This window comes from Thalassophryne amazonica, chromosome 15 (assembly GCF_902500255.1).
Source record: "Thalassophryne amazonica chromosome 15, fThaAma1.1, whole genome shotgun sequence".
Lineage (NCBI taxonomy): Eukaryota > Metazoa > Chordata > Actinopteri > Batrachoidiformes > Batrachoididae > Thalassophryne > Thalassophryne amazonica.
In genome coordinates, this window is record NC_047117.1 from 14,377,750 (window position 1) to 14,401,485 (window position 23,736).

At 42.7% G+C, this 23,736-nt stretch overlaps 1 protein-coding gene across 2 annotated transcripts in view; it reads right to left on the reverse strand.

Annotated features, from left to right (window-relative positions):
• Nucleotides 1–405: 405 nt before the first annotated feature.
• Nucleotides 406–23,736, reverse strand: part of foxk1 (forkhead box K1) — a 28,282-nt gene continuing 4,951 nt past the window's right edge. The window contains exons 2-10 of one of the 2 annotated variants that reach the window (XM_034187669.1): nt 19,109–19,324; nt 8,972–9,170; nt 8,748–8,894; nt 5,104–5,297; nt 4,970–4,975; nt 4,691–4,863; nt 4,343–4,606; nt 2,764–2,931; nt 406–1,158 (exon numbers count right to left, since the gene is read on the reverse strand). In XM_034187669.1, coding sequence (XP_034043560.1) covers nt 929–1,158; nt 2,764–2,931; nt 4,343–4,606; nt 4,691–4,863; nt 4,970–4,975; nt 5,104–5,297; nt 8,748–8,894; nt 8,972–9,170; nt 19,109–19,324 — 1,597 coding nt within the window. In that variant the 3' untranslated portion in view covers nt 406–928. The remainder of the gene's footprint in view (nt 1,159–2,763; nt 2,932–4,342; nt 4,607–4,690; nt 4,864–4,969; nt 4,976–5,103; nt 5,298–8,747; nt 8,895–8,971; nt 9,171–19,108; nt 19,325–23,736) is intronic. The other variant, XM_034187670.1, reaches the window with a different exon arrangement.

Here is a 23,736-nt window from a genome sequence, read left to right on the forward strand (position 1 = left end):
AGAAGTACCATACAACAAGAATAAAGACATGAGAGCACGTTTGTTTGTGGTCGCGTGTTGGTCCCGCCCTTCCCCTGATAAAGCTACTGATGTCACATTATTTTCACACTGTAGTGTTTTTGAAGTCTAGCTGTCTACAGTTTCAAATGTTAAAATGTAGAAACATTTAAGGCTTTGGGGATTATTACATTAATGCTTTTCTTTGCTAAAACAAAAATGTCTGCACGATGCAAGTGCAACGTTATTCCTGAAACAAAAACAATCAAGTTGTCTACATTAGGTTAGCTCCACTTTAACCGACTCTAACTTGCCCTTTTTGACTTTCTCTTCAGTCCTTTATTCTGAGGTGAAGCACCGTGAGAACTGCAAACGGCAGTTTTTCATCGTTAATTTTATTTTGGAAAAACAGGACTGTATTCTTTGAGCTGCATACTGACAGTAACACGGCCTCTCAGAATTCTGATTTTTACTCTGATTTTTTTTTTTTTTATCATAATTGTTTTGCTGTGAGGTTTGCATACAGTCACAGTTTAAAAGCCTGAAATAGTTTGCTTGGAGACAGACTGTCTCACAAAAGTGCAGCTTCTTCAGCCTGAGACCGAGTCATCAACTAAAGAAACTTGTGTCAGAAAGTTCCCACCAACCACAGAAATTAGTGCTGCAGCGACGGCACCATTTGTTATTAGCTTCGTCGTCGCCAGCTGTCAACACTGAACTGAAGAAAACTGAAAGATTAACGTTTGTAATGCATTTGAAAGTTGTAATCAAGTTAGTGCTGCAGAGCAGAATTCATTTTCCAGCAAGACGCTGACTGCAGGTTTGTTTGTTTTTGGAGCCATGTTCCATTCAGCCATATTAAATGTGTATTAAAGGCGAGAGTCAGGAACCCTAAGGATGCTGTCCATTAGCTATCTACCTGGAAGTGGTTTTATTTCCTTAGCTCATGTGATTGTGTTGTCATGGCAACAATGACAGGTTGCTGAGCAGGTGTAACCTGATGCTGAGCAGATTCAGTCATGGCCTCATCCTCCATCTTTGGCCTCTTGGGCCAAGGCTCAGCTGGCTCAGCTAAAGGTTCGGCACTCGGCTGTCTGGTCACCAGCACTGGAGGTGAGCTGGAGGCCTGGGTGGCCAAGATCTGCAGCGGATTACTCAGGCCTGGAAACAAAACCAGAAACGGTCTCACAGAAGCAGAATTAAGCAAGATTGGCACTGAGTGCAACACATCATATTAAAGTTTTTGTGGCCTTGACAATTGATTAGTTCTGTCCAAAATGACACCATTCTGTCCTTGACTGAGGAATCCGGGGTTTAAACACCAGCACACACAGGCCTCAGGATCAATACAGGATTTATTTCCATTGTTGACTAACACACCACCGTGTTCACACCATGCTGGCTACAACCTTCAATTTAACAACTCAAGGTCACTGGAGGTCAAAGGTCATATGACGAACAGAAAAATAGTGCCACGGGCACTGTAGCTCACCTGGATGATACAAGACATCACAGTGTCAGCTAGAAAAGTGGGCATAGCCAAACATGAAAGATGGTATCAACATAAAAAAACAACCTAAAAACCCGTCAGATGTGTCTTAGAGTGACCTACTAGCTACCGAGGTACAAATGGCTATGTATGAGACTTTCAAATATGGCGTTGGCGGCCATATTTGAAATCGGATCAGAATGCCTCAAACACTCTTTGGTATCCTCATGAGTAGGAACATGCAGACAGAGTTCCAGCTTCATTGGTTCACTGGTTTCTAAGAAGATGTTTAAAGTGACGACTAGAAAAGTGGGCGTGGTCATATCAATGTCAAAACTGAAAATTTCGCAAAACCTGTTGGATGTTTTTTGGCTTGCCAATTGCCACCCATGTAGCAAAACTGTAGCTCAGTTGCTGCATAAATGGCTCACAAATGGCTACATATGAGATTTTCTAGATGGCTGCCACAACAGCCATATGTGAAATTGGATCGGAACACCTCAAACAAACTTTGGTGTCCTCATGGGCAGGAACATGCACACCAAGTTTCAGCTTCACTGGTTGAGAGGTTTACACACGACACCGCTGTAGAAGGAAATGGTAACCATAGGTGTACTTTCAACCAGTTTCTCAAAAACGGCTATTCCAGACAAACATTTTGACCTTAGCCTGTGACTTAGATTTTCCTCTGAATCAAATCACTGTCACCCGTCAGGATGAAGGGTGACAAAGTGATCTGACTGCACTTTCTTTGTTAGCACTTCGTAAGTAATGTGCAATCAAACTACATAAATGTGCCACAACGCACAACATTTTTAAATATTTTAGTAACAGAGATCATTTTAGTTTTGGTTTGCTGTTGATATCTCAAGTCTTTTTGGAGAAACAACTCTTTCAATGTCAAAAGGTCAAGGTCAAAACAAAAGGTCAGGTACAAATGCACAAACATTCTCATGTCCTTTGGTTAGCACACAAGTTTTGCATTTATGTCACACTTGGAGTCACATTAATGAGATTTCATAATGGAACAACAGAATAACTGATTGACTCAAATGCTTAGTGGGAGGAGCTAACAAGCTTTTTGCTACAACAGTTACTGATGTCAACTATGTCTGAACACAGACCGAAAAGGACACAAACCCCAGTACTTCCACTGAGGCACAAAACTCACCAACTTGCAAGGTTGTCAATTTTGCACATCGAGCCCAAAATGCTGCGATTGCAGATTAGCAACTTTTGAGAATATAATTGAAAATATGTGTAATAGTGAACCTTACCAGAAGCATTAGCAAAGCTGGCTGCCATGGCAACAGCGGTGTGATTGCCATTCTGGGTAATGGGACGAACAGGAAGGTGACGTAAACCTTGGGCCAGGTTCCTCCCTTCAGCCCCCTGCACTGCACTTTCCAACGTCTGGATCACTCGCTCTCTGTTCTGCTGGGCCTCTGATGGAAACAATAGAGATCAAACAGGTAAACTGATGGGTACTTTTCTGCAAATCATTACAAACAGTGTGGGCTGCAGGTCAAGAGCCCTGTAAAGTAGTGTTTGCCGGTTCTCAAGAAAATGGAAGTCTATGGAAAGCGTACCATCTCTGGGACAAAATAAGCTCAGGGACAACAATTTACAACTCACATGATGCATGAGTTAAAGCCGGGGGGGGAGATCACAAAAGATCTAAAACATGGATTTTTAAGTTCTCAATACATCAAATCTGGGCGTGCTTAAATTTTTTAAGGACCTCGCTGGATTTCAACAGTAGACTAGGATTTGAGTGATGAACCAGTGAATGTATCAGCTGTTTTTTATCCACATACGCAAAATGGTGGGTGATGTGTAGGGACAAACAGCTGTGTGGAACAGGACAAAGTTATGATGTATGGAAAACATGTGAAAAACACTTTTTTCTTGTTGGTGCAAAAAAAAACCCAAAAACAAACAAACAAAAAAAACAACCAACACGCCAAGGGCCCTGTGGGTTACTGGCACAATTAAAGCCCAAGGCAAAATGGCCATTTTCAGCATAAAAATGGCCACCATTTCCAAACAAACACATCTACACAAATAATTTTGGTACAAGAACAATATCGATGACCCATTTTACACTCCTGCCAAATTAGAAGAAAAGTTAGACAGTTTATCAGATATCGCAATAAATGGGTAACGACAACTACTGTGCCACGACATCAGATTAGCGGCCTATTGGCTGGCAACCAAAAAATAAATAAACAGAGCCCAGCGCAATAAAATATCTTTTTAGTGCCAAAACAAAGGTGCGGGCTTATCAATAATTCCAAAAATGCAGTTAAAGTTTACATATCATCACCTAAAGGTTTTCCTAAATACCAGCTTGTGTTCTTCAAATATCCACATTGAAAAATGTATAAATTAAAATAAAATCCTCTGACCACACAAATGTTTGAGGTTTTTTTTTTCTTTAATTGTCGAAGCTGAGAATGTCTACAATTGAAGCCAACTTGTTTTCCTCTAAAACCGTCAAAACTGTTGTCACTTTGGAATGGTGACACATCTGATCAGTTTCTAAATGTGACCACAATGGTGCAAAATGTATAAAACAAATTGGAATTTGTCAAACTCTCAGATAGATGAGTTTTGAGGCAGTACTCAAACTTTAGCACCACACATGTAATCATGTATGAACATGTACAGATGGAAACCAGTGGAGGCAGAACATGAGGATTTCACAGCAGAGCTCATGAACGTCAAGAAACAACATGACATCTGCAAGTTCCTTCTTTATAAATTCTCTGGTTACAGAGAAACAGTCCTGCTCCTGTGACGACTGTTTGTCTCCAGAGGAAAAATAAAAACTACATTTCTAAAGGACTCCTGTACCTCTGAGATCCAGGCTACCCTCTGATCCTCCTTGCAGTCCTGACAAAGCCGCACCAGAGGGGGCGCTGTATCCATTTGGAGGTGCACTCGTAACCGTCCGCACCACGGTGATAGAGGATTGTGGGACATTTTGCAGTATGTGGACAGGTTGGACGTGGCCGCCACCACCTGGCACGAAGGCGAGGGATTTTCCCGGGCCAGAGGACAGGACCACTGGGTGAGCGGGCGCCGCCACAATTACAGGCTGAGCGCTGACTGGAGACCCTAAATGGATACACATCAGTTTTCCTCCATTAACACATCTGCCTTCAGCGAGCAGCTTTACGTGTGTTTTGTGTGTCCGCTCACCTGGGGCACTCTGAGAGTACCTGTACTCAGGTACAGATGCTAGTTTGTTAGCCAGGAGCTCATGGTGGTCATGTGGGAGAGGAGATCCCTCCCTGCTCAGACCTTCAGGAGTCTGGAGTCCACTGGATGGAGGAGAGAGAAGGCCCTGGTGGGTCGGTGATGCAGGAGCGCTCCTGGAAAACAGGCACAGAGACGCCAATCAACCCACCAGGAGACAGTTAGGAATCTGTGGAGCTCCTCCACTGCCAGTAGCTTCAGCTGAATAAAAACTGGACTTACTTTGTTCTATCCAATCAAATGACAGCCAGCAGCAGAAGCAGAAAGAAGGGAGAAAGAGTTAACTGAGGCAAAACTGACAGTGTGAGAGAGCACACACGGCAGAACAGCAGACGAGGTCAACTTAAAACTCCTACCTGGAAGACAGGGGTCCAAAAGGCGTCCTGAAGCAAGCCACCCCTCTTTGCCGTCTTTTCCTGAAGGCCTGCTCCACCAGCTTGCTCTCAGAGGCAGAATCCACACGCCAAAAACTGCCTTTCCCGGGTTCATCCTGAGAGCGGGCCACTTTCAGAAAGTAGCGGTTGAGAGACAGGTTGTGTCGGATCGAGTTCTGGAGAGAAGAAAAGTAAAAGAACATCGGTGTTTTGTTCATTTGCACAGATGAATTAAAAGTGCCAGAAGCTGAATCAAGTGAAGAGCAGATTTAAGGTTAATATTTTCTCTTGTCTACTGAAGTCAGGTAAAAAAATAGTAATAATAATAATAAAATAAACTGGGTTTGAAAATACTTTTTATGTATGAATGTTAATGTTGGAGTTCATCATAGACCCATAAAAAAAAAAAAAAAAAAACACAAGAATAGCACTCCAGTTCCACAAGCCTTTTTGGTATGGCACTGTATGAATGGTCCTACAAAAGGTTCTGAGATCTACCAGGACTAGGCTTATCCCCGGATACTATATCATAAAGTAAGCGGGAGTATATATCTCCCACGGAAAGAATCACTCCAAAAATCACACACCATTCAGGAAAAAAAGAAGAAAAAGAAATCATTTTGCCAGACATCATACACAGGAACTGTGAGTGCTGTGCGGTGTGACGGCAGAGGCTCCAGACTACTACTCAGTAAGGAGTCAAAATACATTTTTTAACCTACTTGCACTGGTGCTAGTAACAAAAAAATTACTTGCACCAAAAGTCAGTCTAATATCAATCTTAAAACTCCTCCTCTGATGAGCCCCTTTCACAGCAGGGCTGCTCCCAGTTGCGTCATGTGTCGTTATGACGCCGCCGCGTGGAAGCAATTTAGTGCTGAGACAAGCAGCTCAACGCCACAACAGCACAAGAGACACAAAGGACGAAGCAAATCGGACGCCAAATTAAAAATGTAATTAATTTTTAATTTAATTTTTACGCAAAGAAACGCAAACAAAAATTAAACATGTTTAATTTTTGTTTGCGTCCTGTGCTCGACACAGAATTTAAATGATTTCAGAGCAAGTCAGAGCAAAGCGACGTTACGCGACATGACTGGAAGCCACATCCTCACAAGACGTTACCCGACGCCAATGTATGATTCCTGTGGTCTGTGTTCCATTGTTCCTGAACTATAAATCACGCAGGACTGTTTTTATACCGTGTACACAATGCAGTAAATCTACACGCTCAAAAAAAGCACAGAAAAAAAAAGCTCTCTCATTAGTGTTAAATAAAGGACAAAAAAGGACAAGTCCTGCTCACAGACTGATTGCCAGAGACAGGACATGTCCACATCAACTATAACTCCAGACACCTCCACATTTACTCACTGACGGTTCGTTCGTGCGTGCGCATCTTGCGGTCAAAGGAGGAAAGATAAACTATAACAGAACTCAGAGCGCATACCTGCAGCTCAGCACAAGAACAAATATAAACTAGAAGAGAAATCAGAGTGCACAGTGTGGCTGCAGCCAAACTGTGCACTTTGATTTCTCTGTGCAGAGAATCTGCAGGTTGCGTTCTCACCTCCTCTCTGCCCCCTGCTGCGCGCACCTGACACAGATATTCCTGCGTCGTCATGACACCACAGAAAGCAAGTCGAAGCAGGTCCGGTGTGGTTATAAGACAGAGTTTGAGGGAAGAGCAGCAGCAGACTTTTTTTTTTTTTTTCACGTGCGCGTGAACGAATCGTCACAGCAACTCGCTTCGTGTGTGACAGTCATAAAACGCAGGGACGACAAAGACAACACACTGGAAAATGTTTTTTCCTTATTTATTCCTTTATCGGTTCATTCTATTGGTGCTTATAGTTGATAAAACTTGGATCAAGTTACTTGCACCAGTGCTTGTGGAGTATAAAATTACGTGCACCGCTCGACTAATACGTGCACAAACTACCACATGCACGTACTATTTCGAGCCCTGTCAGTGAATTCCAGCGTTCATCAGGATGTGTTCTGGTTCCTACTCTATTCAGTTCTTGCATGGACGGCGTGTCAGGCTGTGGAATCCAGCAAGTAAGACGCCTTTGTCAGTGAGGAAAGGTTCACAGATGATGCTGTAATCTTTGTGGAATCAGTGATGTCGTGAGATGTTCAAGTGTCTGGGTTTGCAATTGCTTGAGGCCTTCAATACACTGGGCTCAGCTACCAGACATGTACCAAAAAAAAAAAAAACATGAGGGTCTTTGGTTTTCTGCCATAAGGAGGATGCTTCTCCAAAACTACTGTTAAATACCAGGCAGGGAAAAATGTCTACTCAACAGAGAAACACAGCAGCTCTGATCAGGTGCAGACATGAACGTGCTTTTCTTTCAAAGTGGATGACCAAGAAGTAAGAACTGATTCACAAAAACAGTTTGTGAACTAGGGCTGCAGCTATTGATTATTTTCGTAATCGAGTATTCTATCGATTATTCTGGCGATTGAGTAATCGGATAAAAAGTACTTTTGCTTTTTAAAACATTAAAAGTCCATGGCTCTCCCTAAGTAATGGCACAATGTCACTGCGTCATCACGGAGATTGTCAAATTTAGTGTATCCCTTTCTGTTTTCCTGGGTAATTATTTATTTTTTCAAATCAAGTTTTGGATCTTTCCTGGTGTCGGGAGCTCAGCCAAAGTCAGGCCAAAGTCTTGACATTTTGCTCAAATGGTGATGGGTTGTGGCTTGGCTTTCTGTTTTTTGTTTTCCCAACTTGTAAAATGCAACCACTTTTATTTATTTATTGATTGATTTATTAAGGTGGTGGACAGGGTCACTGCATGAATTTATTTAACACTGCGATTCAGTCAATGCATTTCATTTTCAGCTGGAGGTTGAACATGCAGCCTCGCAGTCACTGTTTTTTATTATTATTTATTTTATTTGAGTCCCCGTTTTTGTGAAGCATTGTGTGTTGCCCAAAAAAGCGAAAATTAAAAAGCGAAACACTTTTTGCGAATCTAAGCAAAACACAGAAGAAAGCGTGGACTTCTTCCAGAGTCTCTGTGGCCGGGACGGAGCTGTGTGAGGGCAGTGCTGAGCTGCGCACACCGGGTAGAGAGAGGCAGCAGCCGGCCGCCAAGCGTAGAGCGGCCAGCGGACGAAACTGTGTTGTTTTTTAAAAAAAAAACAAAAAAAAAAACAAACACACTGCTTTGCTTTAAATGCACAGTAAACTATTTCAGATGATCAGCGTGGACCGTCTTTTTCATAAAAGGCTTTATTTCATTCTGTTTGTCGCGTAGGAAAGCTGTAGCTATTGTGCTAATTTGATTAGCGCTTGCTCTAGTCTTCTTGTTTGTTTTTCTGGGGACGTTACAGCGCCACACACAGGCCTGGCATATGTACTACAACGTTAAACGAAGCTTTGAGGCACAGAATTTGCCCAGAACATTTTTTGTAATCGAATTATTCAAATTACTCGACTAATCGTTTCAGCCCTATTGTGAACCTGCCATTGTGCATTTCAAACCAAAGGACACCCGGAAATCCTATGATTTTAACTGTATGCAATTACAAAAACACAGTGATGTAGTAAATACCATTTGTAAATGTCTAGTTAAGGCTTAAAATAAGAGCTGTTGCACTGCATGAGGTACCTGCCAGCCTTTGTCTGCGGTGCGATAGTACGGGTAGTGTTTAGTGATGTGAGCGTAGATTCCACTGAGGGTGAGCTGTTTGTCCGGAGCAGATGAGATAGCCTGGACTATCAGCTGAGCGTAGGAATAAGGCGGCTTGGACTCATCCTGACCACAAAAAAGGCATTTATATTAACATACTGTAAGATAAATTGTGCGTGAGCTTGTCTTACTGAGCCTCTTACCTTCGGGCTATCGCCGCTAGCTGACTCGCCTCGCAGTTCACTACCCCCACCTCTTTGCTCAGCAATGTTTCGTCTCTGCTCAGAAACAGCCTTGGCAGCATACTCAGCTGCTAACTGGAGGTCAGAGGTCACATTGCGTCCATAGCGATATCCTGATGACCCTGCCCCTCGTGGACTGGCCGGACAGGAGTTGGGAACACTGGAGAAAGTGAGGAGGTTGAGTTAAAGGAACTTCTCAAATTAAAAACAGCTGACATGGTCAAAAATAACAGTAACATTTACTTAACCGTCATAAGGAATGACCGATCTTTACAGATTGTAGCGTGCACGCTCGCAAAATGGTGACGCAAATGCTGAGTAGCTGCAGACTTGTGACTTGTGTGAAGATTTCGGTCACACAAACTTTTCAGGTGTTTGTGCCTGCCCATGTTTGAAAACAATGTGCACAACAGCTCTATGGTAATACTGGATTTACTGGTGAACCTTGATTTACAGTATTTGAGTCAGTGGAACAGATTCTGAATTGCCATTGGGTTCGTTTATCTACAAACGGTTTGTCACTAAAATTCCAGAAGTAACGTAATGTAAAATTACACTCGATTTCATTCTCGTCTCAGTAACTATTTAATTCCAGGTATGCAAATAGTTTATTATTGCAGCCAACTTTTACTGAATACAAGATGATACATAGAATGTTTTTAAAATCCGTAAACTGTTACAATTAAAAGTGCACTAGCATTACCTGGATTTGCACAAATCAATGCTAGGAATCAAATTTTATTAACACAGATGTCCAAAAACAATGGATGAAAGATTTTTAAATTAACATGTCTACACAGCTAAATGAAATATTGAATTTAATGATACATTAAATCAGTACATTTTACTGACTGTGCATCAACAATAATCATATATTAAGGCAGAGTTTCTGTGTAACAGTATAAAGCTAATAATGAGATATTTTGTTACCAGTTTCTTTTGGCTTCTCACGTTTTACTCAGGCTGAGCGTAGCAGGTCCAGTATGGATGCCTATGTTGATCTGGCACATGTTTTACACCAAATGCAATTCCAGCCCCAACACCAGATGTACAACACGAATGGGGCATGCGTGGCCTTGAAGTGGCGAGAAAACTAACCACTTGCACCACTGTTACTGTTATTCACAGCACAGATTATAAATAAAATAAATAGTAACCAATGAAAATCCCGCAAAAGATACAGTCAATACTAACAATGGGTCATTTGAGAACTCACTGTTATTGGCTTTGTTTTAACAAAATTAAAAAGGAAGCTTCATCACGGCTCATTCACAAAGATGTAGTGTAGAATTATGCGTCCCCAATACTTGGACATACATGCAACATTATGAAACCACCAAGCAGGTGGTTCGACACTGCCATCCAAAGCAGGACTTCACTGCACAACTGTCGATTTGTGATTACAAGTTCTTCAGTAACATTGTTTTTGACTGTCAAACAGATTCCAGTTTGCAGTGTAATTTTTCAGGGTTTGGCAAAAACAATCTCTGACCAGCAATCAGTTCTGTGGTGTTTCATGAACAACATATAAAGTCATCATAAAAAAGGAGCAAAAGCACTCAAGTTAATTATCAACTACTAGCATTTTGTGTTCTTGTTGAGAGACAATAAGAGGGAAAACCCAGTCACTTATTAAACCATACACACCTGCGTCTGTGAGCAAAGTAAACAGCGGTTTCGGGGACAGTCATTGTGCTTTGATTTGCCTTTGGCAACAGAACTGCGAATGGGGAGAAAGGAACAGTCAGAGAGAATACTTGGAGTTTTTGGCTGGGGAAACCAGGCTGGAGGCTTTGTTTTGAAAACTGCTCTGTAGGATCAGAGCTGAAGACAAATATCATGTGGTTTTCACCTGCATTTGTAGGTTTGCCATTTGCAAGAATACTCAAAAGCTATAAAACCAAAACACAAAATATGATCAAAGCATTTGGCTCTAGTCTAGAGAAAAATAAATAAATGATGTAATGGATCTAGATAAAGATCCGAGTCTTGGGTTTATTTAAAAAAAAAAAAAAAAAAAAGTATTAACCTGCAATGAAGCAGATTTCCTCACACAAAGTAAACAAGATTTGATGACTGGTTCTGCTGGAGGTTTCTTCCTGTTAAAAGGGAGTTTTTCCTTCCCACTGTCGCCAAGTGCTTGCTCATAGGGGGTCGTTTTGACCGTTGGGGTTTTTCTGTAATTATTGTATGGCTTTTGCCTTACAATATAAAGCGCCTTGGGGCGACTGTTTTTTGTGATTTGGCGCTATATAAATAAAATTGATTTGATTTTGATTTGATATGACTGATTTAAACAGCATCATCCGAGGAAATACGGCCAACCACGGCTTTGCCTGTACCGCAGGAGTCAGTACATCAATAAGTATTACAACAAATAGAAAAAGACATCTTCAAGATACTTTAGTGTAACTTGACACCCATTGAGGACTGCTGCTGGACAAAAGGACACAGCAACAAATCAGGTAGGAATAAATGTATTACTTCATTATTACTGGTACACTATTTTTTTTTTAATTTCTTAATCTTACAGTATGATATCAATTTAATCGACAGACAAAAGTTGTGAAATATTATCCTTTTTGATTTTTCTGCTGTCCTTAGGGTCGCGGTGCTTCCCATCTTACTGTATGGTTGTGAAATTTCGCCATTAATCAGTGACAACTAGAATTGGGACTAGGTCTCTGTGGACCTAGTTTTGAGTTTTTGTCAAACTAATGGTTACTACACCACAATGGAGTTTGAACTACAACATTTTGGCTATGTGATGCATGATCTAGCACAATGGTTCCCAAACATTTTAGGGCAAACACCCGTGTATACATCCAGACTAAGTTCAAGGACCCCTCACCCCATAACAATGACCACTGCTGGGCGAGAGCTAGCTCAATTCAGTTTAAATGAACCTAAATTAACAAATTCACATTTGCAATTAATCCTTTTTAGCTAGTTAATTGAATATTTTTTTTAATGCATAAGAATGAGTGATTCTGAGCTCATCTTTTCCAACAGGACCTCCTCAATACAGGCAGAACCAAAACCGTTGGGGATTTACACACTTTTGTACTGTACACTACTTGTGGAAGTGTAAAAATGTCAATTTTTTTCACATATGAATGGACAAACGTGCCCATCAGCTTAAGTAGGAAACTAACTACTCACCTACTAAAAATACTTCTCTTCAAACAAAAGCAACAATAGTTCCACGTATTCTGCTAAAATAGCAGATGTGAAAGCTGCCTGATACCACAGACTGGACAAAAGGACCCAATCTTGGTCAGACCAAAACAGGCAGACTTTACTTTTTGCTTTACTACCTAATTTCAATAGCAAGATGATTATTTCTGGGTTTGTCAGCTTTTTTTCTTGACCTTGAGGAGGTTCTCATTGGCCTAACTGTAGCTCAAACCGCTCTTGTTGGGAATAAAGTGAAAGCTTAGCTAACCAAAGAGAAAACTGTCATAGACCAGTATCAGCTACGGAGAGAAGAGCAGACATTTCAAGATTTCCTTGGATCTACCAACCAAATGCTTCACCAAAACTGCATCACTTTTGTTTCTGGATGATGTATTATCCCACAATCAATCCTGATAAACATTATTTGCCTTTAAAGAATGACGGTCTGAAATCGAAAAATACATTTTTCAATTCAATTTATTTTCCTTAATATAGCGCCAAACCACAACAAAGTTGCCTCAAGATGCTTCACACAAGTAAGGTCTAACCTTAACAACCCCGAGAGCAAAACTGTTTCAAGCCAGGGGAAGGAATTTGCTTCACTATTTGAAATTACTGGGCTGCTGAACAGAATTTAGAGGGGAACAGAAAGTAGCTTCCCACCTGAAATAAAGCCCATGTCTGGGCTATGTTGTGTACGGCGCCACGTCCACAGAAGCTAAACGACAAACTCATCAATGCATAAAGGGGTGGAGCGTGGGTGGCTCTGTGTGTGATGAAAGACGCCTGAACACGCCCCTCTCTGAGTCTGAGCCACTTAACCTCTGTTCGGGTGTTTATTAACCCATTCTCCCACCAGAGGGCCCAGGGCTCGCCACGCCAAATTCTACCTGAAGAAGAGACAGGCTGATGCATGAGCATGGACAATATCATGGACATCGGAATACCAATTTCAATAATAAAAGGCAGTACTAAAATACCCACAGCCGCATGAGCATGTCATCAATGAAAGAGTGTGTAGAAAGGATGTGAACCCCATCCTGACCAGGTCCGCATAATCACGGGTACATCTCATCAAAAGTCTATAATTGTCTAGAGTTCAATAAAATCACTAACTATTCTTCAAAAAAGGGCAATACAGGTCATTCATAACGGTGGCTATCAAGATCACTCACTCTTCTTAAAGTCAAAACTATTAAAATTAACAGACATAGTAAAATTCCAAACAGCACAGCTCTTGCACAAAGCAGAAAATTACCTTTTAACAAAAAACATACAAACTGTTTGGGGATCAATTAAGAGGGAAAAACAACTTCAAATGGGAAAAAAAATATTACAATTTGTAATGGATTTTACTCTTTTACAACAACAAACCCTGTCATTAATTATGATACAGAAAACAAATGCATTGAAATGTGAATAGCTTAATGCTAACTTTAACATTGAAAATGCCTTAGACATGCTAACCCATTAGCATCACTCCCGTTTTTTAAGTTATAAAATGCATCCAAGTATTTCAGAAGACCATAGCAGGTCAGTTTATTACCCACAGAAATATGCTCTTTAGGTTTTAGCAAGGAAAAAAAAAAAAGAGAATTCTAAATAAAAAGCAACAGCTTTGCTTCCAGGGCTTCTTAGGTGTCCAAAACGTGCCTGATGTAAAACCACTAAATTCAGCCCTAAACGCTTCATACTGAACAACATTGATCTACAAAATGACCCAGACAACCGGCAACAAAGCAGAAATCTGCCAAAAAGCGGACATCTTTCATACCGGAAACAAGCAGACAGTCTCCGCTACCAGCCGCAGCGAGCAGATTCTGAGCTAAAGATGCTCTGCAGCTGTCACTCAAAGCGTCCACACCCACAATTTTATAGAACTTTGTCTTAAAACCTGTTAAACTAAGAAGTTAGAAAAATTTCACCCCTCGTGCAGTTGTCATGGAGGAGGAAACTATCCACAGGAACCAAAACTGGTTTTTGCGCCAAGATGTAAACATGTTTATTTCTGCTTTAAAGTTGGACATTTTAACACTAAGTCCTATGGGAAAGTGTTCTGTTTTGGACCCAGCCTCAAACGGCCAGTAAAGGTACTGAACTTCTTCCGCCTTGGCTTCATTTTTGGCAGTCTCAGGTTGCCGCTTGGTAAATTTTGGTGTCTAACTCAAGGAGCACACTCCATTTCAGTGCCTAATTCATACACAATTTCTGTTGGCTTGCGTGGAAGTATGTCCGTGTTACTCGGGACCATAACTGCTGTGAAACAATTTAAAAATAACATTTTATCTGACCAAGTCTTTGAATGACGACCACAGCTGCAACTAATCCTTCGTGAACCCAGAGTGCATTAACCATCCAGCAGGTGGCAGAGACATCTGTGGGATATTAGCTAGGCAAAGGTTTTTCAATTAATCTGCTGCATCAATGTTCCCCAGATGCAAAAGGGCTTGCAGTCATCATATGGTACATTCTTTTAATTTGGTGACCTACAAGAGAATAACATTCATTGTTTTGTTTCCCATCTTCATTGCATTTTAGAGGGTTTAATCCCTCAGATTCTCCAAAGCCTATGAACATCAACTTTTTTTCCTCAATTATTGTTCAGCTCTAGTTGTTGGCTAAAACAAGTAATTCAAGACCTCACCTTGGACTTTTGGAAAACAATGATATTTTTCACACAATCAAAAATAAATAAATTAAAATAATTAGCAAATTAACTGATTCAAATATTATTATAGGCAAAACTGAACTGAGGTTGTTCCCGCCAGATTCAAAGAGGGAACAAGGATTTTCCTGTTTTCCCCTCACAGTCTTGCAAAAGCTATTTTGGCTGCACCTCAAGTGCACATGGGCTTGTAAATACAAAACGCTGTCCACATGCAATCGTGTACCATTACAGAGGGCTGGGAAAAGAACACACTGGAAGTGGTGGTGATACGTATGCACAAGTGTGCACATGTGAGACAACAAGAGCTGAGTCGGTGGGGTCTGGGATTCTGAAAAGGAAACCACGAATGGACGAGAAAAACTGCCAACAGGCAAAACAATCTGCCTGACAGCCAATCACACGCCTGGAAGCTGCAGCATTCCATATAAGGCATGTACACATGCTCGTGTTGTTTGGGGGGGGGGGATTTGCAAGACCAAACTAAGCCCTAGGGGGCACACTGACCGCCACATCCACATGAGCAGTCATGCTGTAGCTGTACATTTGGAAAGCAGTGATTTTCAAATGCTCCATCGTCACAGCTCATAGGTGCAGGTTTCCATTCCGACTGAATCACCACACGGACCGATTTCACTTCTGCCTGAACCCTCAACCACAACAAGATATTACAGCGATAGCAGCTGGTGTGGGAAAAATTAATTACAGGCCTATACACGACTGACTCACAAAGACACTGAGCGTCACACATGCACAACTCCAACAACTTCACAAACAAAACACTGGATGAGCCCTGACGGAAGTGCAAACAAGAATGTCATACTTCCCATGAAGCATAAAACACAGGACTGGAACCTGAACGATGACTGATTAACGGGCTAAAACAAGACAAACTTTTATTTTTTATGTGGCTCGGCATATCTTCTGAAATGCAAGAGTAGCAGTGTGCATCACCACCTTATAAAATGATCCAGTATGTATCCAGATAAACAGTTTACAGTACGATTCAGAGATAACACCTTCTTTTAATGGAACGCTTTCCTGTGATATGAAGCAATCTGGCACAATTCATTGCTTAATGTAGACATTTATTTCCCATGATCGATCACAATAAGACAAAAGTGGCACTGCTTACCTACAAATATAATCTCATGCTGACCTTTGAACTTTCTAGACGTTTGAAAGGACTTTGAGTTGGCACCGAGGTGCATCTGCAGACTGTGAGGCACCTCAGGAGAGGAAAACGGGGAACTATCCAAGCTGTCTACAGTAAGGATGGGACTCTGTTGACCTCAACTGAGGAGGTAATCGGGCGCTGGAAGGAACACTTTGAGGAACTCCTGCATCAGACTGGAGCACCCACTGTAGTAGAGGCAGAGCTGGAAGGTGATGGAGGATCATCATCAATTTCCCTGGTGAAGTCCTGAGGTAGTCAGGTGACAGGTTTATACCCGTAGGTAAATTTGCTTGCAGCCAGCAAGATAAACAACTCCGATGTGGCAAAACCCGGGAGTTGATGAGATCGAACCAGAAATGCTGAAGGCTCTGGGTGTTTGGATGAGACGTCTCTTCAATACTGCACTGAGGTCTGGGACAGTGCCTAAGCAGTGCCAAACTGGGTGGTGGTCAGAGAGTGTGTGCCATTTACAGGGGCATCACACTACTCAGCCTCCTCAGCTGATGGTCCAACCTCAGATTGAAGAGAAACAATGCAGGTTCCGTCCTGGCCATGGAACAACCACAAGGATCCTCAAAGGGGCCTGGGAGTCTGCCCATCCAGTCTAGTGTATGACTGGCATACCCCGGGAGATATTGTGGGAGGTGCTGCAGGAGTATGGTGTTGGGGGGGTCCCCTCCAATCTCTATCTAAGTCGGACTCTTTCTGGTGGGGGTTGGCCCTTGTCACCAATCCTGTTTGTGATATTCATGGACAAGATATCAAGGCGCAGTCAGGGGGAAGAGGGTCTTCAGTTTGGTGGGCTCAGGGTCTCATCGCTGCTTTTTGCAGATGATGTGGTCCTGTTGGCTTCATCGGACTGTGACCTCCAGCACTCAATGGGTCAGTTTACTACCGAGTGTGAAGCACCTGGGATGAGGGTCAGCACCTTTCAGTCTGAGGCCATGGTTCTCAGCAGGAAAGCAATGGATTGCTTACTCCAGGTAGGGAATGAGGTCTTTCCCCAAGTGAAGTGAAGGAGTTCAAGTACCCCTGGGTCTTGCTCACAAGTGAGGGGACAATGGCGCGAGAGATTAGCTGGAGAATCGGCGCAGCAGGACATTACTGGGTAGCACGGTGCATTAGTGGTTAGCACTGTTGCCTCACAACAAGAAGGTCATGGGATCGATTCCCACCTGAGGCCTTTCTGTGTGGAGTTTGCATGTTCTCTCCGTGTTTGTGTGGGTTCCCCTCCGGGTGCTCAGGCTTCCTTCCCCATCCAAAGACATGCAGGTTCAGTGAATTGGAAGCTTTAAAATTGTCCAGATCTCCTTTGTGAAAGAGATCTCAAGCTCAATGGGACTAACCTGGTTAAATAAACATGGGGAGCTGAGCCAAAATGCGAAGCTCTCAATCTACTGGTCAATCTTCATTCCTATTCACACCTGGAGAAAAGAACTAGATTGCGGGTTCAAACAATCAAAATGGGTTTCCTCCAGAGGGTGGCTGGTGTCTCCCTTAGATATAGGGTAAGAAGATTGGTCATCTGTGAGGAACTCAGAGTACAGCCGCTGCTCCTTTGCTTTGAGAGGAGCCAGCTAAGGTGGTTCGGGCATCTGGTATGGATGCCCCCTGGGCGCCTCCCTAGGAGTGTGTTCCAGGCATGTCCATCTGGGAGGAGGCTCGGAACACCTCGATATCCCCCAGTCAGAGGTGGTTAATGTGACCCAAGAAGGGAAAGTTTGGGGTCCCCTGCTGGAACTGATGCCCTTGCAACCTGACCCACGATAAGCGGTTGAAGATGAGTGAGTTAGTGAAGATGCAGAATTAGCAGTCTAACAGCTTCACCCCAGCATTTCATAACTGTAAAACTGGTCCATGGTACAACTGGAATGATACAGAGGTCTGTGTATCGAGGTTGTCACATCCTTTAGCTTAAAAATGATTCCCAAAGCAGTGAATTATTCCCAGTGCATAACTCGATAGATAACTCAGTGAATTCCCTCCAGTTTATTAACACAACATCTCAAAAACAAAGACTCGTCTTGTAAGCTACCAAATTAAAATGGGATATAATGAGGACAAAGCTCTTCACACGTGGTGAACTGTGAGGCACCACATCTTTCCAAAAAGCAACTTTTGCCGATGTAAAATATCACAGATGTCTCTGCCACCTACTGGATGGTTAGTGTATGGGGGACTGATGTTGGATTAGAAGCAGGTGTTTATGTATGAAGCCAAAAGAAAGACAGCGAGGAGATGGTCGAGCTACGTACACAGTGAATGGGATTGACAAGAGACTGTATCAGCACAGAAATGCAATAAATCAAATAAATGAACTTATTGTATTTTTTTTATTGCGTGTGAATGTAAAACAGTGGAGTTTTAAAATGCTCACCAGCAATCATAATCAATTTGTTACCCATTAGATTCTACAAGGTTCAATTTATGATTGCACTTGATATATCATTCACGTACGTCACTTCATATAATTAGAAACAGTTGAAAACCTTCCAACAGAACACTGTCTGCAATCAAAGAGTTTTTCAAATATTTTAAGGGATTTTTTTTCTTACACCAGTAGTTACCCAACTTTGTACTCAAACTAAAGTCCTGCACATTTTCAACTTCCTCTGCTCTACCCACATTTGTGTGTCTGTATCAGGTGCGTTTAAGTGATAAGAAATAGAAAAGATGCAACAAAATTACCATGTGCTTTTTAAGTCTATAGGTCAGTTCATACTTGAAGAAAATATGGAGAAAGTGACGAATTATGTGTTGTGCACTTATCTGGTATGAAACGGCTTTTAATTTGTGTATTTGCTGAATGTTTCAATTCTTCCCAAATCCCACCCAACCCCAAATTATGTGAAGGTACAAAAGGTAGTGTATTGAAAATAGGCTACAGAAAACTGAAATCAAGTCTAAATATATCATTGTAGTCATCTTAAACAAGTTGTAATAATGAATTTAAAGACAGTTTAGTAAATTGCTTCTTTATGGTCTATAAAACATAGACAATCACTGCTTGGTCTTAAAGCTATTACGTACTATTATGCAAGTTGTGTGTGCATTTAACTGTGCGTGAGTGTATCCTTACCTAATGGTGCCTGTGGGTGAGGGCAGTGGAGAGCCAAAGGTCCTCATGTGCTCCTCATGCTGTTGCATGGTGGGAATACTGATTTTGAGAGGTGAAATGTGAGGCAGAAGTGGGCGAGGGGGAGGTGAGGGCTGCTCCTGCTCTCTGTGCTCCTCAACCTCTAGGAGTGACATGAACTGGATCTTGATTACCGTACTGGGGAAACGAAACATACACCTAAAGGACACAGAAACATGAGGAACAGGAAGCAGAAGTCATAAGAGAGAAGCAGAGACAACAACTGAAGTACAGAGTACAGACAGCGAGAAGGTACAGCAGGTGGTGATAAAAAACCATCTCATACCGTATCTATGCACTGGACCGCACCTGGCCAAGCATCACCCCACCCCCCTTTTTGAAGAAAGCTGGTCAAATTATCTAATTAAATGGCCACTCTAAATTAATTTTGCAACCCCAACACATAATTAAAAAGCAATAAATAAATAAATAAATTTTTTGGGAGTTTTCACAATGTTATTCTCATCTCATCTACACCTTTCTTGTAATAGTGTCAGTGTGGGCTGGTAGCAGTCATGTGACAATGACATCAATTTCAAAATCTGCAGTCCGAGAGTTGCGGCACGCACTGCGACAGATTGAATAAACTGACCAGAACGGATTTAATTAATCATTTGCCCGGTAGCAAAAACAGTCTAGTGTGTTGAGCTCTGATGGAATGATTGCAAAATGAGTCCAGAAGCACTGCACACCAACTGTTTGTGTGCAGTGCTTCTGGACTTAAGCAGAAGATAAACAGAAAACACAGTTAAAATTGCCTTCACATGCAGGCAGTGAGTAGCAGGACAAACTGATGTTCCATTATTTTCAGTGAGAAGCTGATGGGGGGAAAAAAAAAAATGCAGCTTTTGTGGCAAATGGATGTGGTTTTGCAACGTTCTCCCACCAGAGAGCCCAGGGCTCTCCACACAAAATTCTGCCTGAAGAGGGGGTGGGCCGATGCACAAGTGTAGCCAATATCAGGTACATCGGAATGCCAATTTGAATAAAATGTCTAATTTCATCAAATTAAAAATATGTCACAAAACCAGTCACCTGATTGTGTCGATATTTTGTCCTTTTCTCTTGCATTAAATGTATATAATGTATGTAATCTAAATGTTTCAGGTGGGTGTTTAACCAACTTTCTTTAAAAAAAAAAGGGGGGGGGGGCAATGCTTGGCTCTGGGCCCTCCGATGGCAAGGCTCTCACAAGGATTTTTTCATAGCACAGGGGAGAATTTAGCATGGCAAAGCTGCATGGAGAGCATTGTCGGACTTCAGTTGTTCAACAGTCCGGGGTCTCTGTTGTCGTATTTTGCACTTCATAATGTGCCACACATTTTCAATGGGCGACAGGTCTAGACTGCAGGCAGGCCAGTCTAGTATCTGCACTCTTTTACTATGAAGCCACACTGTTGTAACACGTGCAGAATGTGGCTTGACATTGTCTTGCTGAAATAAGCAGGGACGTCCCTGAAAAAGACGTTGTTTGGATGGTAGCATGTGTTGCTCCAAAACCTGGATGTACCTTTCAGGCGAGGTAATAGGTGCATTTCCGGAAAACGTCTCACTGGGCAATTTTCTGTATTTCTCTGCATGTGACGTAGTTAAGAGCAAAACACAAAACATCCCAGACAGAGACAGATGGAGCAAAATGAATGTGGTTCTGTCTGATAACGAAGCTTCAGCTTTAACTTTTTCAGAGTCTGTCGGATTTTGGAAGTTAAAGTGTCATGCTGCTGCTGTTTGTGTGGCAGGATGCTGGTTTACTGAAGCTGTGATCATGGACATGCAGATGTATGTCTCATACTGGAAAAACGCAGAAGACTATTTTCAGGATATAATGGGACTCTAATGCACCACAAGGCAGAGCTCCGATCGGACATTATGGGCGCATGCGATCCGAACCTGAGAGCAAGTGGACATGGACATTATTCTCTGGTCGAGTGGAACTCAAAAATTATCTCTGGCTGTGGATTCGAGCGAGGACGAGTGGACCGTTCCATGGCTGGCAATCACAATTTCGCTCATGCTTGTGCGCGAAGGCTTGTTTTTGTTGCGGACTAATTTGGAAATCTTTACACTGGGGTGAGTGGAATGTTAATTTTTTTTTTTTCATCTTTTGCTTTGTATTCTTTTCAATGGAGCTTTCAATGAAAGTACTTTTTTTTTTTTTTTTGGAGTCTGTGGATGTGCATACGTGCAGCAGCTGTTTTAACCCCCAATTTATACGGACTTCTGGCTGAATTTGAACATCCATCCATCTTCTTCCGCTTATCCTAGGTCGGGTCGCGGGGGCAGCAGCTCAAGCAAAGCTGCCCAGACCTCCCGGTTCCCCCAGCTCCTCCAGCCAGCTGAGAGATGTAGTCCCTCCAGCGTGATCTGGGAATTTCCCGGGGCTTCCTCCCGATGGGACATGCCCGGAACACCTCTCCAGCGAGGCGTCCAGGGGGCATCCGGAAAAGATGCCCAAGCCACCTCAGATGGCTCCTTTCGACGTGGAGGAGCAGCGGCTCAACTCCGAGCTCCTCCTTTGAACAATCAGTATTAAGCTTGTAGACTCTCAAATGTCATAAAACTATCAATCTCTATAATTAACTTTTTAAAAGAGAATTAATGTTGAATAATCCCTTAAAAAAACAGCTGACATGCGGGTTAAAACGGCTGATATTTTTAACCCACGTCAGCTGTTTATTGCTGCTTAATAGATGTGGAATGTCTCTGTGACATCTGTACAGGCAACATGATGACACACAGATATATATATATATATATATATATATATATATATATATATATATATAAAGATTTTTCACAGTTATATACAACACTCATTAGCGTTTTTAATAGGCTGCTTTTATGCCTCTTGGCTGCAGGAGCAAAAAAAAAAAACTTTCTCACAGCTGCGCCTTTTATCATGATTAGGGTTGGGTATCGTTAAGAAATGAATCGATCCACCAATATCAATAGTCTTTTTGCTTAATGATTCCCTTATCGGTCCTTCAGAGCGGCCGTTGTTTTTGAGGGCGTTTGGCGGGAAAATGATCATTTCTCTATGTTGATTACAGACCCTGCAGCGGCTCTGCAATCAACCGCTTCTGCAGCGCGACTCCATTTTGAAGCGTGAACCAAAGAAGCAATGCTTCGATCCACTGGCCTGTTGGTTCTTTGTTTTATTTCGCTTTATCTTCATTTTTCCCCGCTAAAACCCTCAAGAGCATATTTCTGTGAGTAATATTTACCTTTTTATGTTAAAACGACCTGTTATGGTCTTCTGAAACAGTTGAAAGTTATCATTAGCTGTTTGCATCTCAGGACATTTGTTTTCTATATAATAATTAATGGTCCCTCTGTTTAAGAAGGGGGACCGGAGGGTGTGTTCCAACTATAGGGGGATCACACTCCTCAGACTCCCCGGTAAGGTCTATTCCAAAGTACTGGAGAGGAGACTTCGATCGATGGTCGAACCTCGGATTCAGGAGGAGCAGTGTGGTTTTCGTCCTGGTCGCGGCACACTGGACCAGCTCTACACGCTCCATCGGATGCTCGAGGGTTCATGGGAGTTCGCCCAACCAGTCCACATGTGTTTTGTGGATCTGGAGAAGGCGTTTGACCGTGTCCCTCGAGGCGCCCTGTGGGGGGTGCTCCGGGAGTACGGGGTCCTTTGCTAAGGGCTGGGGCGGTTTGCAGCCGAGTGTGAAGCTTCCGGGATTAAAATCAGCACCTCCAAATCCGAGGCCATGGTTCTCGACCGGAAAAAGGTGCTTTGCCCTCTTCAGGTTGGTGGAGTGTCCTTGCCTCAAGTGGAGGAGTTTAAGTATCTCGGGGTCTTGTTCACGAGTGAGGGACAGATGGAGCGTGAGATCGATAGACGGATCGGTGCAGCATCTGCAGTGATGCGGTCACTGTATCAGACCGTCGTGGTGAAGAGAGAGCTGAGTAGGGGGGCAAAGCTCTCGATTTACCAATCGTTCTACGTTCCGATCCTCACCTATGGTCATGAGATTTGGCTCATGACCGAAAGAGCGAGATCGCGAGTACAAGCGGCCAAGATGAGTTTCCTCCGCAGGGTGGCTGGGCGCTCCCTTAGAGATAGGGTGAGGAGCTCGGTCACTCGGGAGGAGCTCGGAGTCGAGCCGCTGCTCCTCCACGTCGAAAGGAGTCAGTTGAGGTGGCTCGGGCATCTTTTCTGGATGCCCCCTGGACGCCTCGCTGGAGAGGTGTTCCAGGCACGTCCCATTGGGAGGAGGCCCCAGGGAAGACCCAGGACACGCTGGAGGGACTACATCTCTCGGCTGGCTTGGGAACGCCTTCGGGTCCCCCCGGAGGAGCTGGGGGAGGTGTGTGTGGATCGGGAGGTCTGGGTGGCTTTGCTTGAGCTGCTGCCCCCGCGACCTGACTCCGGATAAAGCGGAAGAAAATGGATGGATGGATGGCTCAGTTTGTTGTCGTAAAAGAGTTAAATGCATTAAAAATTGTAATTTTTTTTATTTATATATTAATAATAACAACAACAGCAATAACAGTAATTACTAGAAGCACTCAGAGCACAAACCTCCGCCAAGGCCATAGGGTCACTGACGTCACAT